General features: G+C 39.8%; 1 protein-coding gene across 1 annotated transcript in view; it reads right to left on the reverse strand.

Annotated features, from left to right (window-relative positions):
* The window catches only part of LOC139709175 (pancreatic lipase-related protein 3-like), a 40,108-nt gene extending 24,434 nt beyond the window's left edge, over positions 1-15,674 (reverse strand). Inside the window, exons 1-2 of the mRNA XM_071621129.1 lie at positions 15,550-15,674; positions 14,268-14,569 (exon numbers count right to left, since the gene is read on the reverse strand). Of these exons, the coding sequence (XP_071477230.1) occupies positions 14,268-14,569; positions 15,550-15,674 (427 nt within the window). The remainder of the gene's footprint in view (positions 1-14,267; positions 14,570-15,549) is intronic.
* Between the last annotated feature and the right edge of the window lie 7,205 nt (positions 15,675-22,879).

A 22,879-nucleotide genomic window follows, 5' to 3' on the forward strand; every position in this document is an offset into this window, starting at 1 on the left:
ATTCGTTCTGATTTCCGACATGTTCGTGGACGACTTCCATTTGGTTAGTCATTATCCTATCAAGAAAATTGCTACCAGCACAATATAGAGAGACCTTGAAACGAAGCTGCTCACAACATGCAACATTTTTCAGATAGAAAGGGAGAGAGTTGGGGGGGGGGGGAGGGTGTATATAGGAGGGGGAGAGCAGTAAAGCTGCAGTCGGCTTCAATTTTGGAATTCCCGAGGAACTAAGTTTGTCAGGCATTGCAAATGACACCCTGTCTTATTGTCTTTAGAGAGAGATTTGCGTGATCTCGTAATTCGTTTAGGCGAAACACTGGCGGATGCGAGCTTCCTGAATGGAACAGACTTAATAAGAGTCATACAAACAGAGCGCCATCCTGCGGTCGTGAACTCGAACCACAGCGTGAGATGTTACAGGAAGAGAAAGAGAAAAGAGGAAAGGGATCGCGCATGTTGCGGGCGGGATTAAGATCCAGAAAATGACAAAAAGGCGACACTTCGCATTTGAGTCAATGTGTGAGGACGCCACATACAAATATAACTTACTACAAAGATTGCATTTTCCAGCTTATTTTAGCTGCACCCACACAGATTATGTCCGACATGAATAGGATGCGGCAGTTACTTTCCCTCAATGCCTCTTGAGACTAAGATCATTGAGAATTTGGAAAGCGGGAAAGCGGGAATCGGGAATAGTGAAGATTGCCCAGTGAGACGACCATGACATGTCGCTGTTCGTGCCAAAATCGTCTCCTTTCAATTGCGCGCCGTAGCTCTGTATTACAGACAAACAAATTTTACTGTGCACTACACATTGTATAGGCAGATTTTGTAGCATAATTTGACGGACTGGTGGTCAGTAATGAGGGTAAATGCCGCAGTACTACAATGTATATCAAACAATCCTTCAAATTTCCTTCAGTTTTCATCGACAAAGGCATTTGTTCGCATTTTGTTAATGACAATAACTGTCTCGTCGAAGCTTTAAATGTTTGAGAAGCTTGCTAAGGGAAATCACAAATAAAGAAAATAATACTTTCAAAAAATGTCCGGCATTTTTTATTTATTTATTTATCTATTTTTTTTTTAATTTAATTTAATTCAATTTTTTTTTTTTTTTTTTTTGGGGGGGGGGGGGGGGGTCAGTCAAGGCTTCTTTCCGTAGCTGTGAATGAGGAGATTCTAACCCCCAATATAATGTGAATATTTCGGTTGCTGAACTGTCACGGTACCAGTACCTTAATATTGTATCGTGAACGCAGTCCAAAATGTTTTTGAAGACAGCACGATGATGCTATGAATTGCTAATGAGAGTTAAAGTTGCAGGCAAGACTCTTGCACAATATCGTTGGCACATTACATCACATTACGCAGTGTTACAGTGTAATGTTAAAATGATATTTTCTTGGTCCCCTGCCATCACCATGACTGTGGCTGACAGACAACGAAAATTCCCCGACCGAAGATCATCAGCTCCCTTAACCCCCTCCCTGTGGTTTTGTTCAAGCGTCGCACACTTATCCGGACGATGCAATATCTTTCCGGTTGGCTTTCATCACGTTATGTGTTCATTCCCCTGGTCGATAAAAATCTCCAGGTACTCGGGTGACGACCCCCGGACGCAATTCCTCGATACCACAGTTCTCTCCATTAGACAGTATGCCTATTCGTCATACACCATTTTGTCTCGTACCTCGTCTCGCACAATATTTTGAAATCAGATTGAAATCACCACTGTTTTGTTTATTAGAAGGATTTTGGTGTTTCGTCAGCAAGTGTTTCACATAATTATGGTGTATAGTTTGATTTCAGTCTTTGCAGCTTTATATTCACAAGTCTTAACCACCACAATGAAAGCACCCTGATCGTTTTTGCCTATATTGGAGGCAAACCCTTGAAGCTCCATTTCCTCCAAAGAGAAAAACGTCTTGAATATAAGCGGCGAGGAGAACTGACTTCTGATTCATGGGAAGACTTTTTTTCCTCATGAAATGTTCTATTCGATAAGAATTTTATGGCGATTTGGATAAGAAAAAAGAAATCAAGCAACATGTAAACCTATATGGACACGCTGAATTAACCTGCTTACCATACCGTGAGTGAACCGGCTCATTGACTTTGAATATAAAAAGAACAAAATATTCACCTTTTGTTTCTGATTGAGCATGTACCTTTTTTTTTTTACTACATCGTCATTGATGGTGTGCTGACATACAAAATATACAAAAATCCTGCTACATTTTAAGTAGAGCCAGCTTTTCTTTCCTTTTCATGTACCTTTTACATAATGTTGGCATCGCTGATCCTCTTATACGCACGGCAGACAAAAGATCGCCGTTAACGCGCAATTTTTGTTTTCTGCGCGCCATGTCACAGTCACATTGTAACGGGACATTTTATACAGCGTCACAAAAAGACTATCTTCCTAACATCTATTGTGGCCATTATCCATCCTCTCCCTTTTTTTTTTCAATATCGCCGAGTTACAGTAATCTTTTGCTTCCGTTTCATAATTCGCTAGCTAGTGTTACTTTCTCCCCTGAAAACTTCCCTCGAAGATAGCGAATCACTGTAAACATCTAGAATAATGATGTAGTAAAGAGAGTAAGAAATTGATTCAAGATGATCATGCTGTTGTGGTGCGCGGGCTAAACCAGCGAGAGTGGTTTCTCGGAAGTCGAATAGCAGGAAAACTATAAAAGAGCACGCTGAAAAGACCTCATCAAAGAAATTAGACATCATTGATGCGGACTGAGGTGTGCGTAGGATACGGTCGTATAGGAACAAAATCTGGGGAAATTCCCCCATCTTGGCAAGAGCTCGAGTTTACAGATCTCTCGCGGAAGCAAAGGTTTTGGCTTTCACCGTGATGAGATTGTAATATTCGGATCAACAGAGTTACGTTACTTTGTTGTTCCTCAGATGATGATGATGATGATGATGATGACTATGTTTATACAGGGAACAATATACTTCAAAGCCGGAAAGTGCCAAGCCCGGGTGCCAAGCAACATTCGTGGTCTCGGAAGATCGATCGAGAATTAGGTTATTATAACTCCTAATGAGAACACAACGCAGAAATTCTATAAACACAGACATCAGGATTCTGATCATAGTCACAGGACGCTGCCTATCTACCGAATGAATTCAAAAACTGCAAGTATGAGATATAACCTGCTAAAAGATATTTTGAATTCCCTATACTGTTACGAAAGGAGATTCAGTTACTCCTTACCTTAGCTCCGACGTGTTAGGTGATTTTCATGGATTGTATAGTCACCACATTCGGTTTCAGCAAGGAGGTATCAATACCCCCTTGGTTGCAGCCAGCAGTGAGCTAAAACTGGCACTTTCATCACCTAATCTGCGCTTGCCAATAGCTACATTTGGTACAAAGGCTTTCAGCGGATAAATTCATTTGTTGCTTGCGAGAATCGGGCGCTCAATGTGTCGTGTATAGTAATACTGAAGGGTAAACGGTTACGATCCCGCATGTCCACTTTGGTGAGCTTTTTCAGGAATACCATTTCCTCACAAACCTTGGCAACATTGACCTTGGACACCAGAGGTGGTGAGATATGTTTGCTCAATAGACATGTCATTCTGGTGCAAGTGAATGTGGTGCAGACATTATACCAACCACAAGATAATAATGATTGACACCCTTGAATACACGTCAAAGACAACAAAGATTCATGATAGCTGAATACAAGCTCGAGGGTATACACGAAGGTTGTTACTCACCTTTTGCAATGAACTGCACGTTAACTTGTCAATCCGTTAACTTGTCAACAAAGTATAACTGTCTCGATTGGCAGGCGTTAGCGATGAAGAAAAGAATCAGTGACGAATATTCCACCGTGCTAGAATCTAATGTATCAGAGTGGAGAGAGCATCTCACTTCTATCGATCCTCTAGTGAAGGCACTCAACTCCGAACTGATCGCTCAACTCTCACCGACTGGAGAGTATAGCTGCTCAGTGAAAAGTTGTACTGAGCGTTGGGGAAAAAACACAACAAAAAACCGCACACTGACTGCGAACCGGTCCATTAATCATCGCAGCATTATCCGCGCTGTGCGCGCGGGCAGAAATATTTGATTTGATGTAATTGATTGCATCCTATAACAAAGCACACACCCCAGTCAAATTGTCATTAACGTCTTCAATTGCGGCGCTCACCACAGACTAGGAAAGGCACAAATTGAAATCAATTTGCCGAACACGTGCTGCCCCAACCCACTAAAACGATGCTCCTGTCCGCACAATGCCCGGAGAACCACACACGTGTATAGGCCCTATAAGTAATAGTTATGACTTAAGGTGTGTGTTTATTCTCACTGCTTATATCCTTAGATCCTTGGCTGTCATTCATTTCTCCTTGATTTTTTTGACATTCCGCATGTCTTGTCAATCCATGCCAGGTAAGCGTAATAAGACATCATTGAAGGCAGTCAATAGGATTGACATAGTTAATGAGTAGATTATGATTTCAGGCGACACGACTAGATCGTCCCAGCGGGGCGGTTTTACAGTTAATCCCCTCAACTGCTTTCAGTCATTGTGCCACCACGCAAAGTTCACATTCATCTCTTCATCTTTTTTCCACCACGTCCTTCATTATCTTCCTTTCACAAAACTTTCTCTTCTTCCTTTGTAAATCCTGATTACATGCGTTATCCGACACGCCTCTAATCCCCCCCCCCCCTCCACAGTGTCTCGGTGTCCTTCATCCCTCCTTCTCACCTTTCTGATCATTCATCCTCTTTCTCTTTTCCTTCTTAATATCATCGTCGTCGTCATCATCATCATTATCATCATCATTTCAACCATCTTTCTAGACTCCTTGTTATTTTTTGTGATGTTTTCGAGTTAGGATATTCTAGCATTATTTTTGTAGAACCATTTACATTTTGTTTTCTTAGTTTTTCTCTCTATCTCTTCTGTGTTACCATTTTCCCTGTTCTCACCAAATTTTTCCTCTTGTCCGTACCGTTTTTCTCATGTCATAGTTATTTGCCTGAAATTGATAATTCAATAGTAAATTATAAAAGAACATTGCAACAAAATTATTCAGGCAATTTCAAAATATGCCCCCAAAACCCAAGGATATGTCTTCACCATATCGCCAAAAAAAAAAAAAAAAAAAAAAAAATGGAAGTCTCAAGAGCTTGGATGCATCCCATTGATGTTACATAGTACGTGTAATAAACTTTTCTGATGCCCTACCCGAAGTTTTCTAGAATTTCTCTGTCTCAGATTGCAATCAAGCACAGTCCCTGTAAGACCATCTTTTTAAAAGGACCATCTTTTTAAAAGTAGCATTGACCGCAGGGCCTGAAGCAACCGGTGCGTAACGTTTCGCCCGCAGAGCCGGTAAGCGGCATCCCCGCTCCTCGCTCACAGATAAGATTATGCGGTTTTCTCTGCCGAAAATTATTACACAGGGAAAGAATTAAACTAATAAAACCTCAATTATCATCCCTAATTCATAAACCGGAAAAGGCGATATTGCCGGTGACTTCACGCACCATGGGCTTCCTTCGAACGCGACATGAAGTATGGAGGACGAAGAATACACCAGTGTGCATTCATGGCTTGTATGGGAATCTTGTTTGTTTGTCGAGTATTCATTCAGACACAAACCAGCTAAATCGAGAGCTTGTATGGGATGCTCACGACCCGCCTTTTAGTGGGAAATGACCTTTAGAATTTCGTTGGCTTGGCATGGACAACGAGAAACAAATCTTTGCAAGAGAATGGAAGAGAGACGGAGTCAGGGAGAGAGACAATGGCAGAGGGAATAAAGAACCCAAAACGAACCGACACAAAAAGAAAGGAAAAGAAACGGAGCCCCAAACAAGATGATTAGTCATCAAATTTGTATTCTCTAGACTCCTTTTTGCTAAACAACAACCCAAAATAAGATGCAGTCCCATACCATATGTGCCCCTTTCCCCATCAGAGCGTCATCAAAGTTCAAAGGAAAATTGCGATCCTTTACACAAAGGGGCACATTACACCGAGGACCTTTGTGTACGGACGCTTTGTATATATCACCGCATCAACCCTGTATCTTATAGCATGCTTAGGCTTACACCCTTCCCCATCCCCCAAATAACAACAACAGCAGACACCAACAAAGCAAAAAAAGAAGAAAAAAAATCACACAAGAACCTTACACTTAAAGGTCCAGTTTACCTTTGAGAACAGTGATTTCAAAAATGTTCAAGATACACCTGTATCACATTTTGATGCATATGTGTAGGTCTGTTGAATCACAAAACATCCTACCATATAAAATTTTCACAATAAAGCCTAAAATATAAGGAGATATCAGCATTTTTCTAAATAAACCATAACTGTAGATGGTTTTGTGTGGAAGCATTCTTATTAAAATTATTATATAATATTATCATTATAATATTATTATGAACTCGATTATACGGATTCAAATTTTTACAGTGGTTGTTTCTATCCCTAACTCACATTTTGGAACTATTTTAAAGCACTAATGCTGGGTTTTTGTTTCATCTGCAAATGGTAAATCATGCCTTTAATTCGTTTAGTTTTGCCTATCATTAATGGACGTCTGGTGACGAGGCTAATTGCTTAATGACTTTCTTTGTTGCAAGGGTAGTTCCGTGGATTACATCAAGTTCACCTTTGACATCTGTGCTGTATTCAAAGCGCAAGATGATACTCGCGAGCGACGTTCCTCCAACTTCCTCCGATGAAAGACTTCCGCCACCTGTTACGCAGACAGGTGCATAAAGCGTTACCATGGCAACTTTCTTTGTCTCTTTCTTGAAAGAACGTAGTTTAGACCAGACAAACGTACGGGAATGTAATGCAATAAGTCATCCCTGCTGGGAGTGTCATGATAGATGAGGGCAAAGATGTTGAACAGAAAAACAAAGATAATGTGAAGATATAGAAATGAGAGGAGAGACAATCGGGGAGGTAATGACATGAGAGTGATGAGAAAGAGGGGCATGGAAGGAGAGATCATAGAGATAGAGAGGATGGAAGTATCAGCTTATCGATTGAAGGGGTCTCCAAGTTGGGATCTTCTTTCGCAAGTCATCCAAGATCTCCTCAAGATGTCATCGGTGACTCAAGAAACATTGGGAAGCAGGAGGGAAGACTGAGGTGTCAATTGGTCCTGATGTCTGAGGGATGAACCTGTTCCTTGGAGTTATAACTCTATATAGGCAGCCTACCTATCGCATTCCATATGCGCACAGTACAAATACTGACGGTCATGAGCTTTGTCACCTCGTATCTATAATGTTCAATATGTCAATCACATTTTGATCTCAAATTCATTAGTCTCGAGGTTGTCCTATGCATAACCAGACCTCGGTTACTAAAGAACACAAACAAGCAAACACACAGTTACATGCGAATTACATAAGGCGAGGATATAGGATCTCCCACTTCTCTGAAAAAAAAACCCCACAAAATCTTCATCGTCAAATTATTATCCTTCGAATGAAATCGCTAAGGAGTTTGGCAGTAATCTAAATCTATCATGAGCTTGGGATTAGAGTTGGGTAAATTCAGCTACAAAACGGATTATAATAAGCAGATTTTTCATGTGAAAACAAATATCAATGGGAGTGTCACGGTGATCATTGTGCATACCTCTTGAAGGCACTTTAACCTTGAAAATCCATATTTTAGTCAATTCTTTTCTTTACCTAAACGATATTCTCACTGTCGATTTGTTTCACTAAAATTTCTAAGGAATGTAAACTTTAAAATGAAGCGTGGTATCTCTTTAACGTCCGTGTGTCAGCCAAAGCAATGTGCGTTCATGGACAAATGTGTGTACATCAAAGGTGCATCAGACAGTTAGCGCCATTCTGGCAAGCTGAGGCAAAACATCACGAACCAAAACAACCACAAAAACTTTTTGATGACACTAGGAATTATAAGTCCGATAAAAGGAAAAAAAAAAAAACCTCGGACGTGGTAACAAACAACATTCCACACACGCTATCATATACAGGAGTGCAGGGTAAAGAAAATAATCCATGAGAATAATGACCTCCATGTTACTACATGTATAGTATATTGCTACATGCCCTAATGCACCACCGGTAAGTTGCCGAGGATTATGGATGTTATACTGAGAAAGGAGAAAAATGACCATAAAGCCATGTATTATAAACATTTCCATCTGACGTTAGCAAAGTCAAAATGACAAGAACTAATCTCGCGAAGCGTAACTTGCATTAAAGTTGCATCAATAAATAGTAGGACTCAATTCAGGATAGAATTTGCTTTCATCGAAAAAGCTTAGGAGCTCATTTTAAACAAAAGAGATTATTCACGGCTCCTATGCCAGTCATGCCCAATTCGTGACTGACGGGATCAGCTTATCCTAAGTCTTGCATGAAGGTGATTGACCGACATATAAAATTGTCGTATAAAACCAGACATCAAAGGTTGCCATGTAGAGACCACTCTTCCAGTTCATGTTATGCTTAGCATTATGAATACACAGTACGAAGTACGAAAACAAAAAGTGGTTTTGTTTCTTTGGTTGTTGATACAATTTAAACGTTCATGATTACCTCGTAATGAAAGATTGTTCTGTAGCCATGTCTTGTGCTGATAGCGACATATACAAACGAATTGACTGCTGCATTATTTTTTTTTTTACAGACATGTCAGAGGTCTGGAAAACCATGAAAGAATAATGTGCTGGATAGCAAAGGATCAGAATGTATGTTGTTCCAATTGGATGGACTTCTAACGCTCAGATTATCCTCTTCAAAACGCACGAGCGATTTTGATTCGTCTGGTCCCCCGGGTATATTATAGAGTGAATGACCGACTCAGATTCTTCGTATAGAGTCAACGCATTAGACAGAGAATTAACTATTTGTTTGTTTCGTATGATATACTAGTCGCAAACCAAGCTATCCACAACCATCAATTCCCGCTATCAAAAGTTGAATAGGCGCCCCTGTAAGCAGGTAAGACATCTGACTGAAAAGCTGTCTATCAAAGGTCCAATCTTGTAGTCATTACACACTCGAAGACTGGTTCCAACACCCCAATTCCCTAACACTTATCTTGTGTCCAGAAGGTCATACGACGTTAGGTTGATGAACTATGAAAAATCATGATTGATTTAAGAAACGTTATCACGTGACTATATACGTTCATAACAGAGTGCTATAAAGAGCGCTGGAAATCTAAACCGCCTTCACCGTGATATTCAACATTGCAATATGTTACTCTTTAAATACACTATCATAATCTTCATTAATTTGTATCTAATTACCATCTTTTATTTCTTTTTTCTGCAGGTGATAGTTCTTGTTACTCTTCCATCAATTATGCTCATGAATGTCATTTCTATTTTCTGTCATTTCTTCTTTATCCCTTTATATTGGTACTTTTCTCTTACTCGTCACAATCACCACCACCGCTACCATCTGACCATGCCCACTTCCACTATCACCATGGCTACGATAAAATTTAATATACCAATCACCATCACCATCATCCCCGTCACTTTCATCTTTGCCATCATCCTTTTTTTTTCTTCTTCTTCTTCTTTCTTTTTTTCTTTGTTTGTCTGGCCCCTTTTCTTCTCCCTCTTTCCTTTCTTCGTCATTATTATTTTTTTTATTGTAGGTTTGATAAATAAGAAAAAGCCCTCGGGAAACCTCCAAATATTCCATCTCTCCTCTCCTTTGAAGTCCCTCCACCTACAACTCAGTAAATCTTCAGTTTCAAAGATATGTCTCGTGACGGCAGATTGAAAGTGCATAATTCCCTGCTTGCCGGATTAGCCGAATGGAGCAATTATGATCCACGCCTGATAGCCCATGAGACAGAATCAGTACAACGATCGATTCATGATGGCCTTTGTATAAGATTACACGCCTCATTACGTGAAACAGTTTAACATGGGAGATTATCCGTAAAAATGGACATCCGATTCGATAAGGACATATTGAGTCGCGTGTCTATCCATGCTCGAAAACGGGAATCAGACACCGTTACTTCCTTCGAGTTCAAAAGTTCTTCTAACCTAAATCTTTCTGTCTCAGTGTCTTGACCCCTGTAAAAAGATGGTAACGTTCCTGTCCACCCCTTCCCCTCCCTCCGGTTTTAAGTGTGATGTATAACAAAGCAAGATGTTTGTTGTTGTATTTTACTCCCTGCCCTCAAAAAATGCTTGGAAGGTATTAAAGGGAAGGTACACTCGCTGTGTTCAAATTGACTCAAAAGAAAGTATAATCATGCAAACGGAACAAAACAGTTTCATTTACAAATGGGTCAAATACGACAAAGTTATACAAGGTTATGGAAGTTTTGAAGTTTAGCAAGTTTTCAATGTAATAGCGATAATGGTCATAATTTGTTTTCAACGCGGTCCTTATTATATGGGTATTGTAAACCTTAACAATGTGTTGACATTGATGGGCTTGGAAATCCACGATGTACATACGTGATCATTGAGTTTATAAGATAACATAATACACAGTAGGCCTACGCTTTTTATCTGCAGGTTAATACGGATGTTTCTCTACAAGAATGAATGCGTGAACTCTCAAGGGATCAACGGTGGACCAAAGCAACAAACTCCAAGTGAACTTTGTCAATTCTTTTTCCTCAAGAAGACAAGATTTGACAAAAAATAGAAAAGCTGTTTGTTTTATGTTGATGCGCGATGAAAACAAACAGCAAACATGACCTGTAAATACATTTCCATTTAGCCACTGCTATTTTTCCATATTCCTTATCTCTTCTTTAGGAGGGAACGAATCTATCTAACCTGAGAGTAAGGAAAACTGGAACGAACACTCCATATATGCGTGTAAATCAGGTCGCTAATTGTCCCGTTAACCTTTTAGCGCTGCGTTGTTATTCTGATATGTATGGGTGTTGTGATAGCGAATTCTGCCCACGATAACATTGTAAATCACCATAGGTCCAAGTGATAGCTAAGGTCGAAAGGAGCAATATTCTTTGCTTTTTACACCCATCCAAAGTAGGATAGCCACAGTAACAAAATACCAAGAATGACAAGAATTCGCTCTACCATAATATACCACGTTCATTTGATGAGGAAAGTAGGACAAGGGAGGTGGAAAACCTCCCTGGTTTTGGACAAAGAAGTTCTCCAAATTGAAATGTGATTAACAACTATGTAGAGATACTCGGACACGAAGGGCAATATAGGGTCACTAAGTAACCTATATGGCAGAACTATGCAAGCATCATTACAAATCCTTTCCGGGTCAAGATCAGGATCACTATCAAAGACTTACCCCCTGTTCCTTTTAACATCAGTTCAATTCAATTCAATCCAATTCAATTCAACTATACTTTGTTCTCATCCAACAAGAGATAAAACATACTACAAAGTATACATTTGACAAATCATATTCTAACAATAGTATCATTTTGTAGGAACTGGAGGTCATATAAAAATTATGACTTAACAGAGAAACAATGTATATACTTTGAAAGGACGACAAAAAAGTAAGATGAACAAGACGAGTGTGATCTTAACTGAAAAGCGGAACTTGTATAGGCCCTATATCACTCGATAGACAATATGCACAAAATGTATCCAATAGTTATATGTAGGCTTATATACAATTACAGTCCGTGATAATAGATGTAAATAAAGCAGGTAATGTAAAAGTTTATCATAAACAGCATTTGTTTTAATGCACATGGAGAACAAATATGAAATGAGATATCAATTTTACAGCTCAGACTGCACTATTCCTTGAGCTGTAAGTACCATGATGGTGACAAAAACATGCATACATTATACACACTCAGTTGGGCAAGCAAAAAAAAAAAATCATCATATCATTATAATCCTATTATCGTCAACTGCTTCCTGCATAAATTCCACATTGATGTCATTCAAACTCAGAAAATCAAAAAGTGAAGTGCACAATCTGCAAGATAAACTTAGATGTGGAATTTCACATTTGAAGTCAGGGTGAACTGGTTTGGTGGTGTTTTTGTCGACAGCACTCAGCTCTCTGAGATGATGGCTTACACCCTATGTGGACAGGTGTGGATTTTTCCTGTCTTTCTTTTTCTTTCCTGTTGTTGGTCAATGTATTTCAAGATAATTGTGATCCCCTTTCTAAACACAGAGTATTCATTAAGAGTTCATCGACATCTATCACAATGAGCACGATATGTAGTCGGTGAGGGCTTCGCATGACCACCCTCTACGTATATTCGCTTAAAGGTACAGCTCAAGACTTCCTAGAAAATGACTCGCATTTTAAGCCTCTCTTTATATACCATTTTCTATATCTACCGAGGACGTGGAAACCTCTGTAAATATAATTACGGACTTTTTAAATCTCTCGACAATAAGTTAACAAAATGTCCACCCCATCCCTACAATAGATGTCATCACTTCTTCGCGAGTACGCTAAAGAAAAAAGACATAGATTATATTTACCCAAAAGAGTACAGGTGTATTCATGATGATTCGACTTATCGTGTATTTATGAATTACATAGACTGATAGAAGTACAGTGCTATCGCGACAGAAGGTAAGCGTACATAGCAAATCTTGGTAAAACATGATTGTGTGATCACAACTCTCAAAACAAGACATGTGTCAGTTCTTCAGCAAGTGTGCGATTTTTTACACCCTGTCTGTAGATTTCATTTACACTCTTTTGCGAAATAAATGTATATATTCGCAAATGTTTTGTATCCGTCCATTAAGTTTATGCACATATCTATAGTGTACGTTGCTTCATGGCCACTGTTTCTGCTTTTTAAGCGCTTAGCCACAGACTAACCATGCTACCGGAAAAACACTAGTTTGCCGGAATTTGGATTCCTCTTTCATAGACACTTACAGTCATCAAAGATACACACGAAAGGAAACAAACTTCTCGCAACAGCGAGTAATACCCTTGGAAACATGTCCTTTAACTTCACTGTTTGTTTGTTTTTTTCTTTTTTTTTTCTTTGACGGCGGTTGGTGGTTTGACATTCATTGTCTTCCTCGAAATGCCGACGCCGGCCTTATCCGCAAGGACAATCCACATGAAGTTAAATAAAAACAGAGAGAGAATTTTCAGATCAGCGCTGAAGAAGACAATCTTACGAACAATCGGTGTCTCCACGCAGACTTTCATTTAGCATAAGTAAACAGCACACAATGATAGTATACCATCTCCATCTCTGTCTTTGCTATAATGATCTATTTGTGTGCGTGTGTGTGCGTGCGCTCGCATTTGTTTTTACTAATTGCCAGGATGTTGACCACTTTCGAAGAATCGCAGCTTCGATTGTCCAATTCTGATTATTAAGTCAATGCAGCTCGCATGATATCGACTATCATGAAATGTAACATAGATTACGCTTTGAAAAATGATGGCGTGATTAACGATAAAGACAGTTGAAAGAAGGAGGGATGAATATATGGGGTGTGAGTTTTCTTCATTTTTTTTCTCCCTCTATACGAGTGAAATTTGTAAGATCGCAATTGTTGATCCAGATTTTAACAAACATGTCGGAAAAGGGGAACCAGGGGGAATCAAACCTGTCATCTACTGCTTTATAGGCACTACCACCAGGCTATCCCTGGTTACCGGCAGTGACAAGATGAACTTGGATCAAATAGCCAAGCTCCGAAATTCCAACGTAAATATGGTAAATACCCAAAACTCCGACACAGTTTCATCTCATCAATAAGACATTTGTTGTTGTTGTTGTTGTTGTGGTTTTTTTTTAAAAGTTTAGTGAAGGGGGTGAATGGAAAGATTTCTTAGAATTTCCACTCATAATGTTGTACGCACATCTTTCGTAGAATGAAGAATTTAAAACAGGAATATTTACAAGAATTATGTGTTTCCATATTGCAACACGAATTCTACACTATTCAAAATGGGCCTCTGAATTCCTGTCTTTGGAAGTTGTGTATTCTCAAGGAAGTACTCGGCGAGCTCGCCTAGTACCTTCTTGGTATGTTATGCCAAGGTGTGTATGGGTTGTGAATGTCGGGAGTGTTTATAAATGCTGTTTAATGGTGGTATGAAAAAGGTCTTGTGTGTGGGAGATGTGTCTATTGTGTATGGGAGATGTGTCTATTGTGTAAGGTGACGTGCGGAGAGGTGTGTATGCATACACTGAAGGTGTCGTTCGTTCTTCTCTTGAGAAGAGGACCATCTTCATCAGTCAGGGGGCTGAGCTGTCACAAGAGTTTGGAGGTGGCTGATGAGACCAATCCGCGTCAGGAAGTACTTGTCACAGTGAGGGCCAGCGTTTCCCACGACGCTTGGTCGATGCCGAAATTCTTCATGGTGTCCCTGAATCTCTTCTTCTGACCGCCGTGGAAGCAAGCTCCAGCCTCCAATTCTCCGTATTTCAGTGTGGTGAGGACAAGAGCTCTGTAGCCTGTAGACTTCGGGCTTGGTTGATAGATTCTCCCCTTTAAATTGCGCTCCCACACGGATGATCGTAGCCTCCCAAAGGCGGCAATGGCTTTCGCAATACGTGAATCTTCTGGTCGTTCACAGTCACAGTTGGCTCCTGGTAGAGTTTCCCTGGGGCAGGTTAGTACATTACTTTAGTCTTCTTGGTAGTGCTTGGTGAAACCGAAGTTGTCATCATTCAGCAGGCAGAGGAGAAGATGTTCATTTCTGATCTGCTACATTTCCAGCGTTCAGAGCACAGTCATTCAGCGAACAGGAAGTCACGGAGATTTTCAACGTGGACCTTGGTCACTGCCTGGAGATGTCGCGGGTTTAGGAGCTTGCTATCTGTTCATATGTCTATGCCTGGGACATTAACATGGACAGCATCAGTCGGCATGAGAACAATGTTGAAGTTCGCAGGTGCCTTCTAGGACTAAGCCCTGCTTCGCACTCCATTGGTGACCAGGAATGAAGAGAATGGTTTTCCGTCATCGGGGACACGAGTCTGCTACCATTTTATGGAACCATCTTGATGAAGCGGTCTGGGCTACCATACTTGCTCATGATCCTCCAGAGTCCTTGTCTGCTGACAGTATGTGTGTGAGTGTATTGTTGGTGGGTGTGCTGTGTGGTATGTGCTTGATGTACATTGGTGGGTATGAGTGGTGTGGATGAGTGATCATTGTAGAACTCTGAGCGAGGGTCACACTTTGCAAGAAACAAAAATTCCTTCTCAATTGCAAGTGAATATAGCAACTATTTTCTGACTTTTTTACACTAAACACAGGAGCACAAAGGAAGTGCAACATCAGTGGAATGGTAGGACAATCTGCTAGAAGATAATCACTTATTTTGCAGCGACAAGTCGGGAAAGATGGCTGCTACGTATCATTGTGACTCGCATAGAAGGGAACTACATGCGTGGATCTGCATGCCCACCTAAATAGGTCCCTACTGCTTCATTAATGCATAAGACCCGTCTTTTTGCAAAGAGACGTGTAATATACAGGGAGGGGGTCGATCGAACTTTACAACATCGAGACACAAAAGGTATGAGAGGATGAGGCAATTTTGATTCCCTGATGATATCAGAAAATTCTTGGCATTACGCGAGGTCGACGCGACACGAGGCCCACCGCGATGCTCCGAAACACAGCGTGATCGTCCGCGGGGACGAGGCGGCCGCCTGGTTGGTTAACCCGCGCACTGCGGCGCGAACTGGTGCGAGGCTCATTACCAAATAATGACTGGCTAATTTGCAACAGTTTCTTCTTGTATCGTGATACACAAGGTTACTAAATTACAATTTAACGAGCTTCTACCCCATTCAGCATCGTTGGTCAGACTGTGGGTTTAGACCTACAATGAAAGCGACGGGCGGTCATAAACGCCACTGAGCTGTGTGAGCTACCGAGAGAGAGAAAGGAGTGAGATAAAAGAGAGAGGAGGGGGGGGGGGGGGAGGTGGGGGAGGGGGGAGGAAGACGGAGAAATAAAGAGACATGAGGGACAGCAAGTGTTTCCTTTTTTAAAAAAGTTGATGACAAGGACGACTGCAACAAAATTATAGTGATACATCTTCTGTAGTGCAAAGAACCTGCGACATAATTTCCCCCGGAAAATCGGTATCCTTTTCCACCTAAATTGTCAAAGGCGGCCATTTCAAAACTGCTAGACGTGAAGAGAAGCACATGAAATCAGAAACCTTTGAAAACGCCCAAGTCCTCCAAAAGTTTTGCCTCAATTCCAACCCTCCGCAGCCACCATGGTTCCATACTCATTCTTCTATTGCTCTCTCTCTCTCTCTCTCTATCTATCTATCTATCCATCTATCTATCTCTCCCTCTCTATGTAGTCTTTACGCTTTGCTGGTACAGTATTGACGACACCAATTACTGAATTGCCAGACGAAAATGATTTAGTGCAATCATAAGACTTTTCGCTTTAATATGTATCTGTCGCTTTGTTTTCGTACATCTATTCTGTGTAGTGCATTTCATGGCGATGCTGCTGTTACCACAAATCGGTTAAATCAGATCGCTGGCAATGAGTTTTAATTTTTCTCTTATCATTGGGTGTTTGTATACTTTTTCGATTATGATGTCATTACTGCATCACTCATTTTCCTGAAATCACACTTTATTGGAGGATGGTATACAGTCTACCCTTTGTGGTGCGTTCCATACAACATTTTTTAGCTATTTGTATAATCATGACGTTTGCAAAATGACTGTTTAATCTAATGATCTCAGTCAGCTGTTCAGGCGGTTTTCAGTGTTTCTCTAGGGGTAGAAGATTTATTGTACAATTCAGATATTATATATAATTTCCTCTGTATGAAGTAAAATCGCAAACACCTTTTGACAATGCTTGATGGCACGTCTGATGCCAGGTTAATTTTCAAATTAAATGATTACCATTTGATCTTTATTAACATATCAAATTGGTATCGACGTTAAAAAGTTGTGGTCAACTCTATGCCGCTGAACACTGGCAAGTTTTTGAAAATAATAAACAAGCTTTGTTGTTATTACCAAAGGTTCTAGTAGAAAAATATTAAAGCATACAGTGTGTATATAAAGCTAGATGATCTGATGGAGTTTAGCTACCTGCCGATTTTCTTTCTCTAATGTTGATTGAGCATGGCAATTGCGAAAGTTCAATTAACGTCATAAGTTAATCACTGTATTCGTATACGTGAGTATAATGTTTCAGGACAACGCATACTAGAAATAGCCGGCATTATTTCCTTGCTGTAAGCGTTCAGTCAAGCCTCTGCTTGTCAAAGGACGAAACGTTCCTTTATCACGTCTTAAGCTTTCATATTTCAGCATTATTTTTATCTGGCACATGAAGAGTTAATCTCAGTAAGGAGAATCAGGCAATTGTGACCACATCCAGAGAAGCGATTTGTGGGCTGACTTGGCGAAAGCGAATAGTCAGGTTGTCATCGTTTTGAGGTCACTGGAATCGGTGTGAAATTGAGCATGAACAGCTGACTCACTTTAAGTTCCGCCTCCTTCAAATGATTCGACCAATCAGCGTCATAGTTTTTTACTTCCACACTCCCACTTCCCCTTTCTGTTATTACTTTTCGGGCTCTTTTGAGACGTAGTCAGTTAAACCAAGGAGGAATAGGCGGCGCCTGATCCAGAACCTCCTTGGTTAAACTTCCTCAGAAGTTTGCAGAAATAATCAACGCCTTACAAAGATGAATATAGTGATATTGAATAAGGGGACTTATGAAACAACCAAAAGGCAAATTACCACCTCATGGTCGTGGAAATTGATTGTAATCTCTTTGATGACCAATCTAGAGCAGGGTTGGGTTTCTTGTTTTTCGGAACGATGGATGAGTGCGCGGAAAGCGAAAAAAAAAAATAAGTTACTCCTAGGCATCAATTTTTCTACAAACAGACAAATACGAACCCTATAGCAAAATATTGAACGAGTAAATCAGCGTAAGTGCGATTTCAGATTTCTGTCGTCCGTCGTTTCACATGCTTGTCATCTTAAAAAAAAAAAAAAAAAAAAAAAAAAAAAAAAAAAAAAAAAAACGATACCCGCAAATATGCCTGAGTCATAAGCGTTAAGAGAAAAAAGTAAAGACCAATACAAACAAACAATGAAACACAACACAACATTTGACAAGGTGATCAGCGGAATTCTTTGGGCTTTATGATTTCCATATGACAAGAGAAAACAAAAGATGAGAGGGGTAGAGGAATCAACGTTTTTAGTCCGTACACTTTTGAAATGACATGAGCGTATAGACTGTGCGACATTTCGGACTTCGTCACACCAGGGAGGTGACCTCCCTGGTCACACTAGGTATAATCTTTCCCTGTAAAGTGTAACGACTGCTGAACAAAACTTTTCCAGCAAGTTTGTCGCTAGTTCTTGAAGGAAAAGCCATGCATTTTGAAGGACGAGAATAGTTCACTCTTTACCAGACATCCTTGGAAGGGATAAGATGAATAAATGTATTGGGAGCCTGCATCAACTGCACAGGATTTTATAGGCAGGAACTGAATTGACAAGAAGGAAGGTGTTACTGTTAATATTCTACTGTTCTACCTCTACTTCTTCAACTATATCGATGATAAGAACAGTAGCAGCTATATCAGTGGTGATGATAGTGATAAGCTGTGAGGATAGTCACAATATAATGGTAGTAATAGAAAGAGTAACAATAGGCCTATGTGACTGAAACAATCATTACAATCAACAGCATTTTTATTTCTGATATAACCTATATTGTAATCTAATCCAATGAATGTATGAAGTGTTACACGCGGATCATGAACAACCAGAAAACATCTATGCATACAAAACATTATCAACAATAAAACAGGGGGAAAATGAGTTAAATCCGTTCAGCAATTGATGGGAGACCATCGACGCCCCCTGTTGCTATTTATAGATTCTCAAAGGGGGAAAGAGCGGAGATGGAAGACGACTGGAAACAGGGGAAGTGTAGAGGAAATCGAGTGAAGAAAAGAGAGATGGGTCCAACAAGGGAAAACACGTGAGCAAATAGGTTATCTATACTCGATGCGTTAGTATGGGGCTTCTTTCACTCGCTTCACCTTCCATCCTTTTTCGGGCCAGTAAATTGTTTTACATGCGACCAATAAACACCTACGTCTGACAACCATTATTCTCGGACTGATCGGGATTCCCGACGGAGATACGCCTCATCAAATCAATTGTCGGGAATTTCTTCAATTGATCCCCCTCGAAATTGTTCGGTGTCATTTTTTTAATGTTTGTCCCAAAAAGCGCGGTTCGTGGTGAATTCATTCAAGCATATGATAGGTTATACTACTATCGATTACTCGTAGAAATCTGATGCAATGGCTTGAAAAAGAGTACATTACTGGAACGAGGTATAGGAATTGCCTCCCCCCCCCCCCCCCCCGTCTCCTTCCCTCCTCTTCTTTGATGCTTATGGGGCAGTATCGGCCTTTTGGTAGTGACGTTTTATTTGGTTCTAGACAGTACAGGAGCTGCTAACCTTTGGACAAGTGCTTAATACATCAGATAATTGGTATTGTGTCAATTTTGATGTTGTTGTTTGCGTGGTTACCTTTTTTTTCGGGGGGGGGGGGGGCATCATTACAGGATACTCGATCGTCTACGTACCATTGGTGATAGCATAAAGATTAATTCTACAATACATAATCTAATGTAGGCCCTATGTGAATAATACAAGGCCTACTCATTATGTATTAGACACTCAAATAGGTTATTGTTACTTACGTGTCACTAACTTCAAATGCCTTTCCTTTACTTCCTAAAAATATATTTGGCGTAAAACTGGCATTAACGATCTTTTTAACGAAAAGCAAAGATGACCAAGAGGTAAAGGCCAACTGTTCGCCCTTCATCCATTCACTATCTACTTTGATGACAATCCATGTTACCATAATGTCCGTCCCAGGGCGGTTCTCTTCTGTTTAGGAAAAAGTGCTAAGCACCTGAAAAGAATGCTTGGCGCACGTGAAGAAGCAGACAATCTGGACAAAACCACCGAATATAAGGCTTCACATTAGTTAAGCCAGTGGAACTTAGAGGAGCTACATACTTTAAATTGTTATATTTTCGGTGCTTGATTTTTGTTTTCACGTCTCCCTTGTTTACTCTTCTGTTTGCTCGTTTACTGGCACGTGATGTCACTATTCATGAGCACGACACGGTGTCCCTGATCAAAATAACTGCATGTATTTCTGTTGATCTATACGGTGTTTTGTTAGACTCTCTATTCAGGACTGTATGTGAACCTTTTCTGTAGAAAAATGAATCTATTAGATTCATTTCTCCAACTTTTATTTTACAGAAACATATTGATTTTTTGAAGTGAATAGCTTATTGAAAGTGTTTGAAAAAGTATTGATATCAGTAACATTTTCTCCTAAACAGTATAATGCTTAGTGGGTATTATGTTATAACAATCTAGTTTGTAAAGCATTAATATAGGACATAGTGTGTTATTCCTATAACACCCATGGGCAAGACGGTCACGTGAAAGAGTGGACGATGTTCATTATTCCGATGGTTCATAATTTCGAAAATGAAAACAGTGTTCACTATTCCGAAGTTTCGATAACCCAAAAAAGTAAAAGGAGGGTTCGTTCTAACGAATCTGATTTCGTTTCGGGAATAACGAACCTACGGAATGACGAACCATATTTCATTTTCGGATTAACGAACGCTCGGTACATAGCGAACCTTAAACCTATTCGGAATTACGAACTAAGTATGCTTATATCACAGTTTGCTACTACTACGGTATGCTGGCTGTATTTTTGCCTTTGCTTTACTTTTTCTTCTTTTTTTTTTTTTTTTGGTTAATACGCAGTGATCCTTCCTTCAAGTGTGGTTACCATTGTATGGCGACTGGATATAGATACTATGTACTGCCTCGACAACAAAAAAGAAAAGAAAAGAAAAGACACAGAGTATGCACGTGTATACTTGCGTGTCAGGTGGCGCTTTTGTGCTTGTGTGTGGGTGTGTGGGATGTGCAAGTGTGTGTGCGCGCAAATGCAAGCGCGCCGACCTAACCGATCATGGCGACATGTAGACATGTGACCATGGAAGGAGTGAATACGTATTCAAGATGTATAGATGCTCTTCTCTTGGGGAATGACTAAAAAACAAACAAACTGATGACACACAATCGGTTTGATTGACATCGCAAAGATTGAACCATGTGAGAGATTTCCTTCATTTTCTTCTTTCTTTTTTTTTCTTCAATTACGTTTTCTTGTGTCGCACGTAATATTCATACTTTTTTAAACACATCTCTCCCTCTCTTTCTCTCTTTCACCCTCCTCAATCTAGCTATTTCTCTTTCACTTTTATGAAAGAAAACAAAAACTCTCCATAGATCAGCAATTTTATTCAATATTTTGTGTAAAACAAAACAAAATACTACCATTTGTTCATTGTAAGGCTCGAATGACGCCATTTCTGATAAGAGGTTTCTCTTTTTCTTCTTTTTTACGTTGGTTGGTCGTCATTTCGAAACTACTCTCTTGTAAACCTAATCCCTGTGAAAACATTTTTCTTCTCCTAGAAAACGAAGGAAATAATCCAATATTGATGGTAACATTTCCTCTGTGCATCATAACGAGATCCAGTGAAATCTGGGTAAAATTTGGCACACCGCCCTAAAAAAAGTGCGGTCCAATGCTCCTTTTAAAGGCATAATTTACCATTTGCAGATGACATAAAAACCCACCACCAGAGCTTTAAAATAGTAATTGATTATGTTCTAAAATGTGAGTTAGGGATAGAAACAACCACTGTAAAAATTGGAATCCGTATAATCGATGTTAAGTATTGTTAGATACACAAAATGTAAACAATAGTTATTTTTGAATGTTTCCAGATTAAACTGTCTCAAGTTACGGTTTATCGAGAAATACACTGATATCTCCTTATATTTTAAGCTTTATTGCAAAAAGAAAAATTGTATATGTAGGATGTTTTGTGATACAACAGACCTACACATAATATGCATCAAATGTGATATCTTGAACATTTTTAAAATCACTGCTCCCAGAGGTAAACAGGACCTGTAAGAATGGAACCAACGAGTTGTAGCTCCATGTTTGTTTTTTAAGTCACTTTCCTCGTATATTCCTTTCCTGCTACCATTTTCAATTTAGCAACCAGTCTAAAAACGCTTTTCACTGGCTCTGTCAACACAAATTGGAAGCAGTTGTGAATTTTCGCGGGAGTACTCGCGTGGGAATGAAAATATGTGACAGTTGCTAAATAATCACTATAATGGAAGCCAATGATAAAACAAACAGACGTTGTTCTTTTTGTTTTTAGCTATTAAAGACGAACGACTACTTTGAGGACTGTTTTCTCTTATTTTCTTTATTTCATTATTCTTTTATCTGAGCCTAACGACTACCAGGAGAAAAGCTCTTTCGGAGTAAAATACGCTCGAACAGGTTATGTGCATTTCATTTGGGCTGTTTGGCGTTGTGATTGATAACTTTGACGACGAGAACATAATCATCTAATGTGCCACCAGTCAATCCTTATGGAACAGGATATGTGCATGGTATAACTTGAACATTACTTGAACCCCTCCCAAGGTCAAGGATAAGGCGTTTCTCTTGTAACTTCCAATAATTCTTTCAATCTCGCCCCACTTAACGCTGACTTTTGGATCTTGCTTCCGTCGAAATTGTTAAAATAATAATAAAAACTCTCCTCTAGGAATTTGAAATTCGCAAAAGATTTTCGTCTCCAGCAGTTGCGCATTCAATGGCACATTTTTCACTTCTGCGAAAAGAGGAATCCGGATTTAGACAATGATTCTACTCGCAACCCCCTAGATAGCAACTACATCAGAATGGCTGTCCGTGAAGCATCATTATCAGACTGTTGGAATTTCATGAAAAGGCCAAATCAAATC

Source organism: Diadema antillarum, unplaced genomic scaffold (genome assembly GCF_040938485.1).
Source record: "Diadema antillarum isolate AM-2024a unplaced genomic scaffold, OU_Dant_1.0 seq00001411_RagTag, whole genome shotgun sequence".
Classification (NCBI taxonomy): Eukaryota; Metazoa; Echinodermata; class Echinoidea; order Diadematoida; family Diadematidae; genus Diadema; species Diadema antillarum.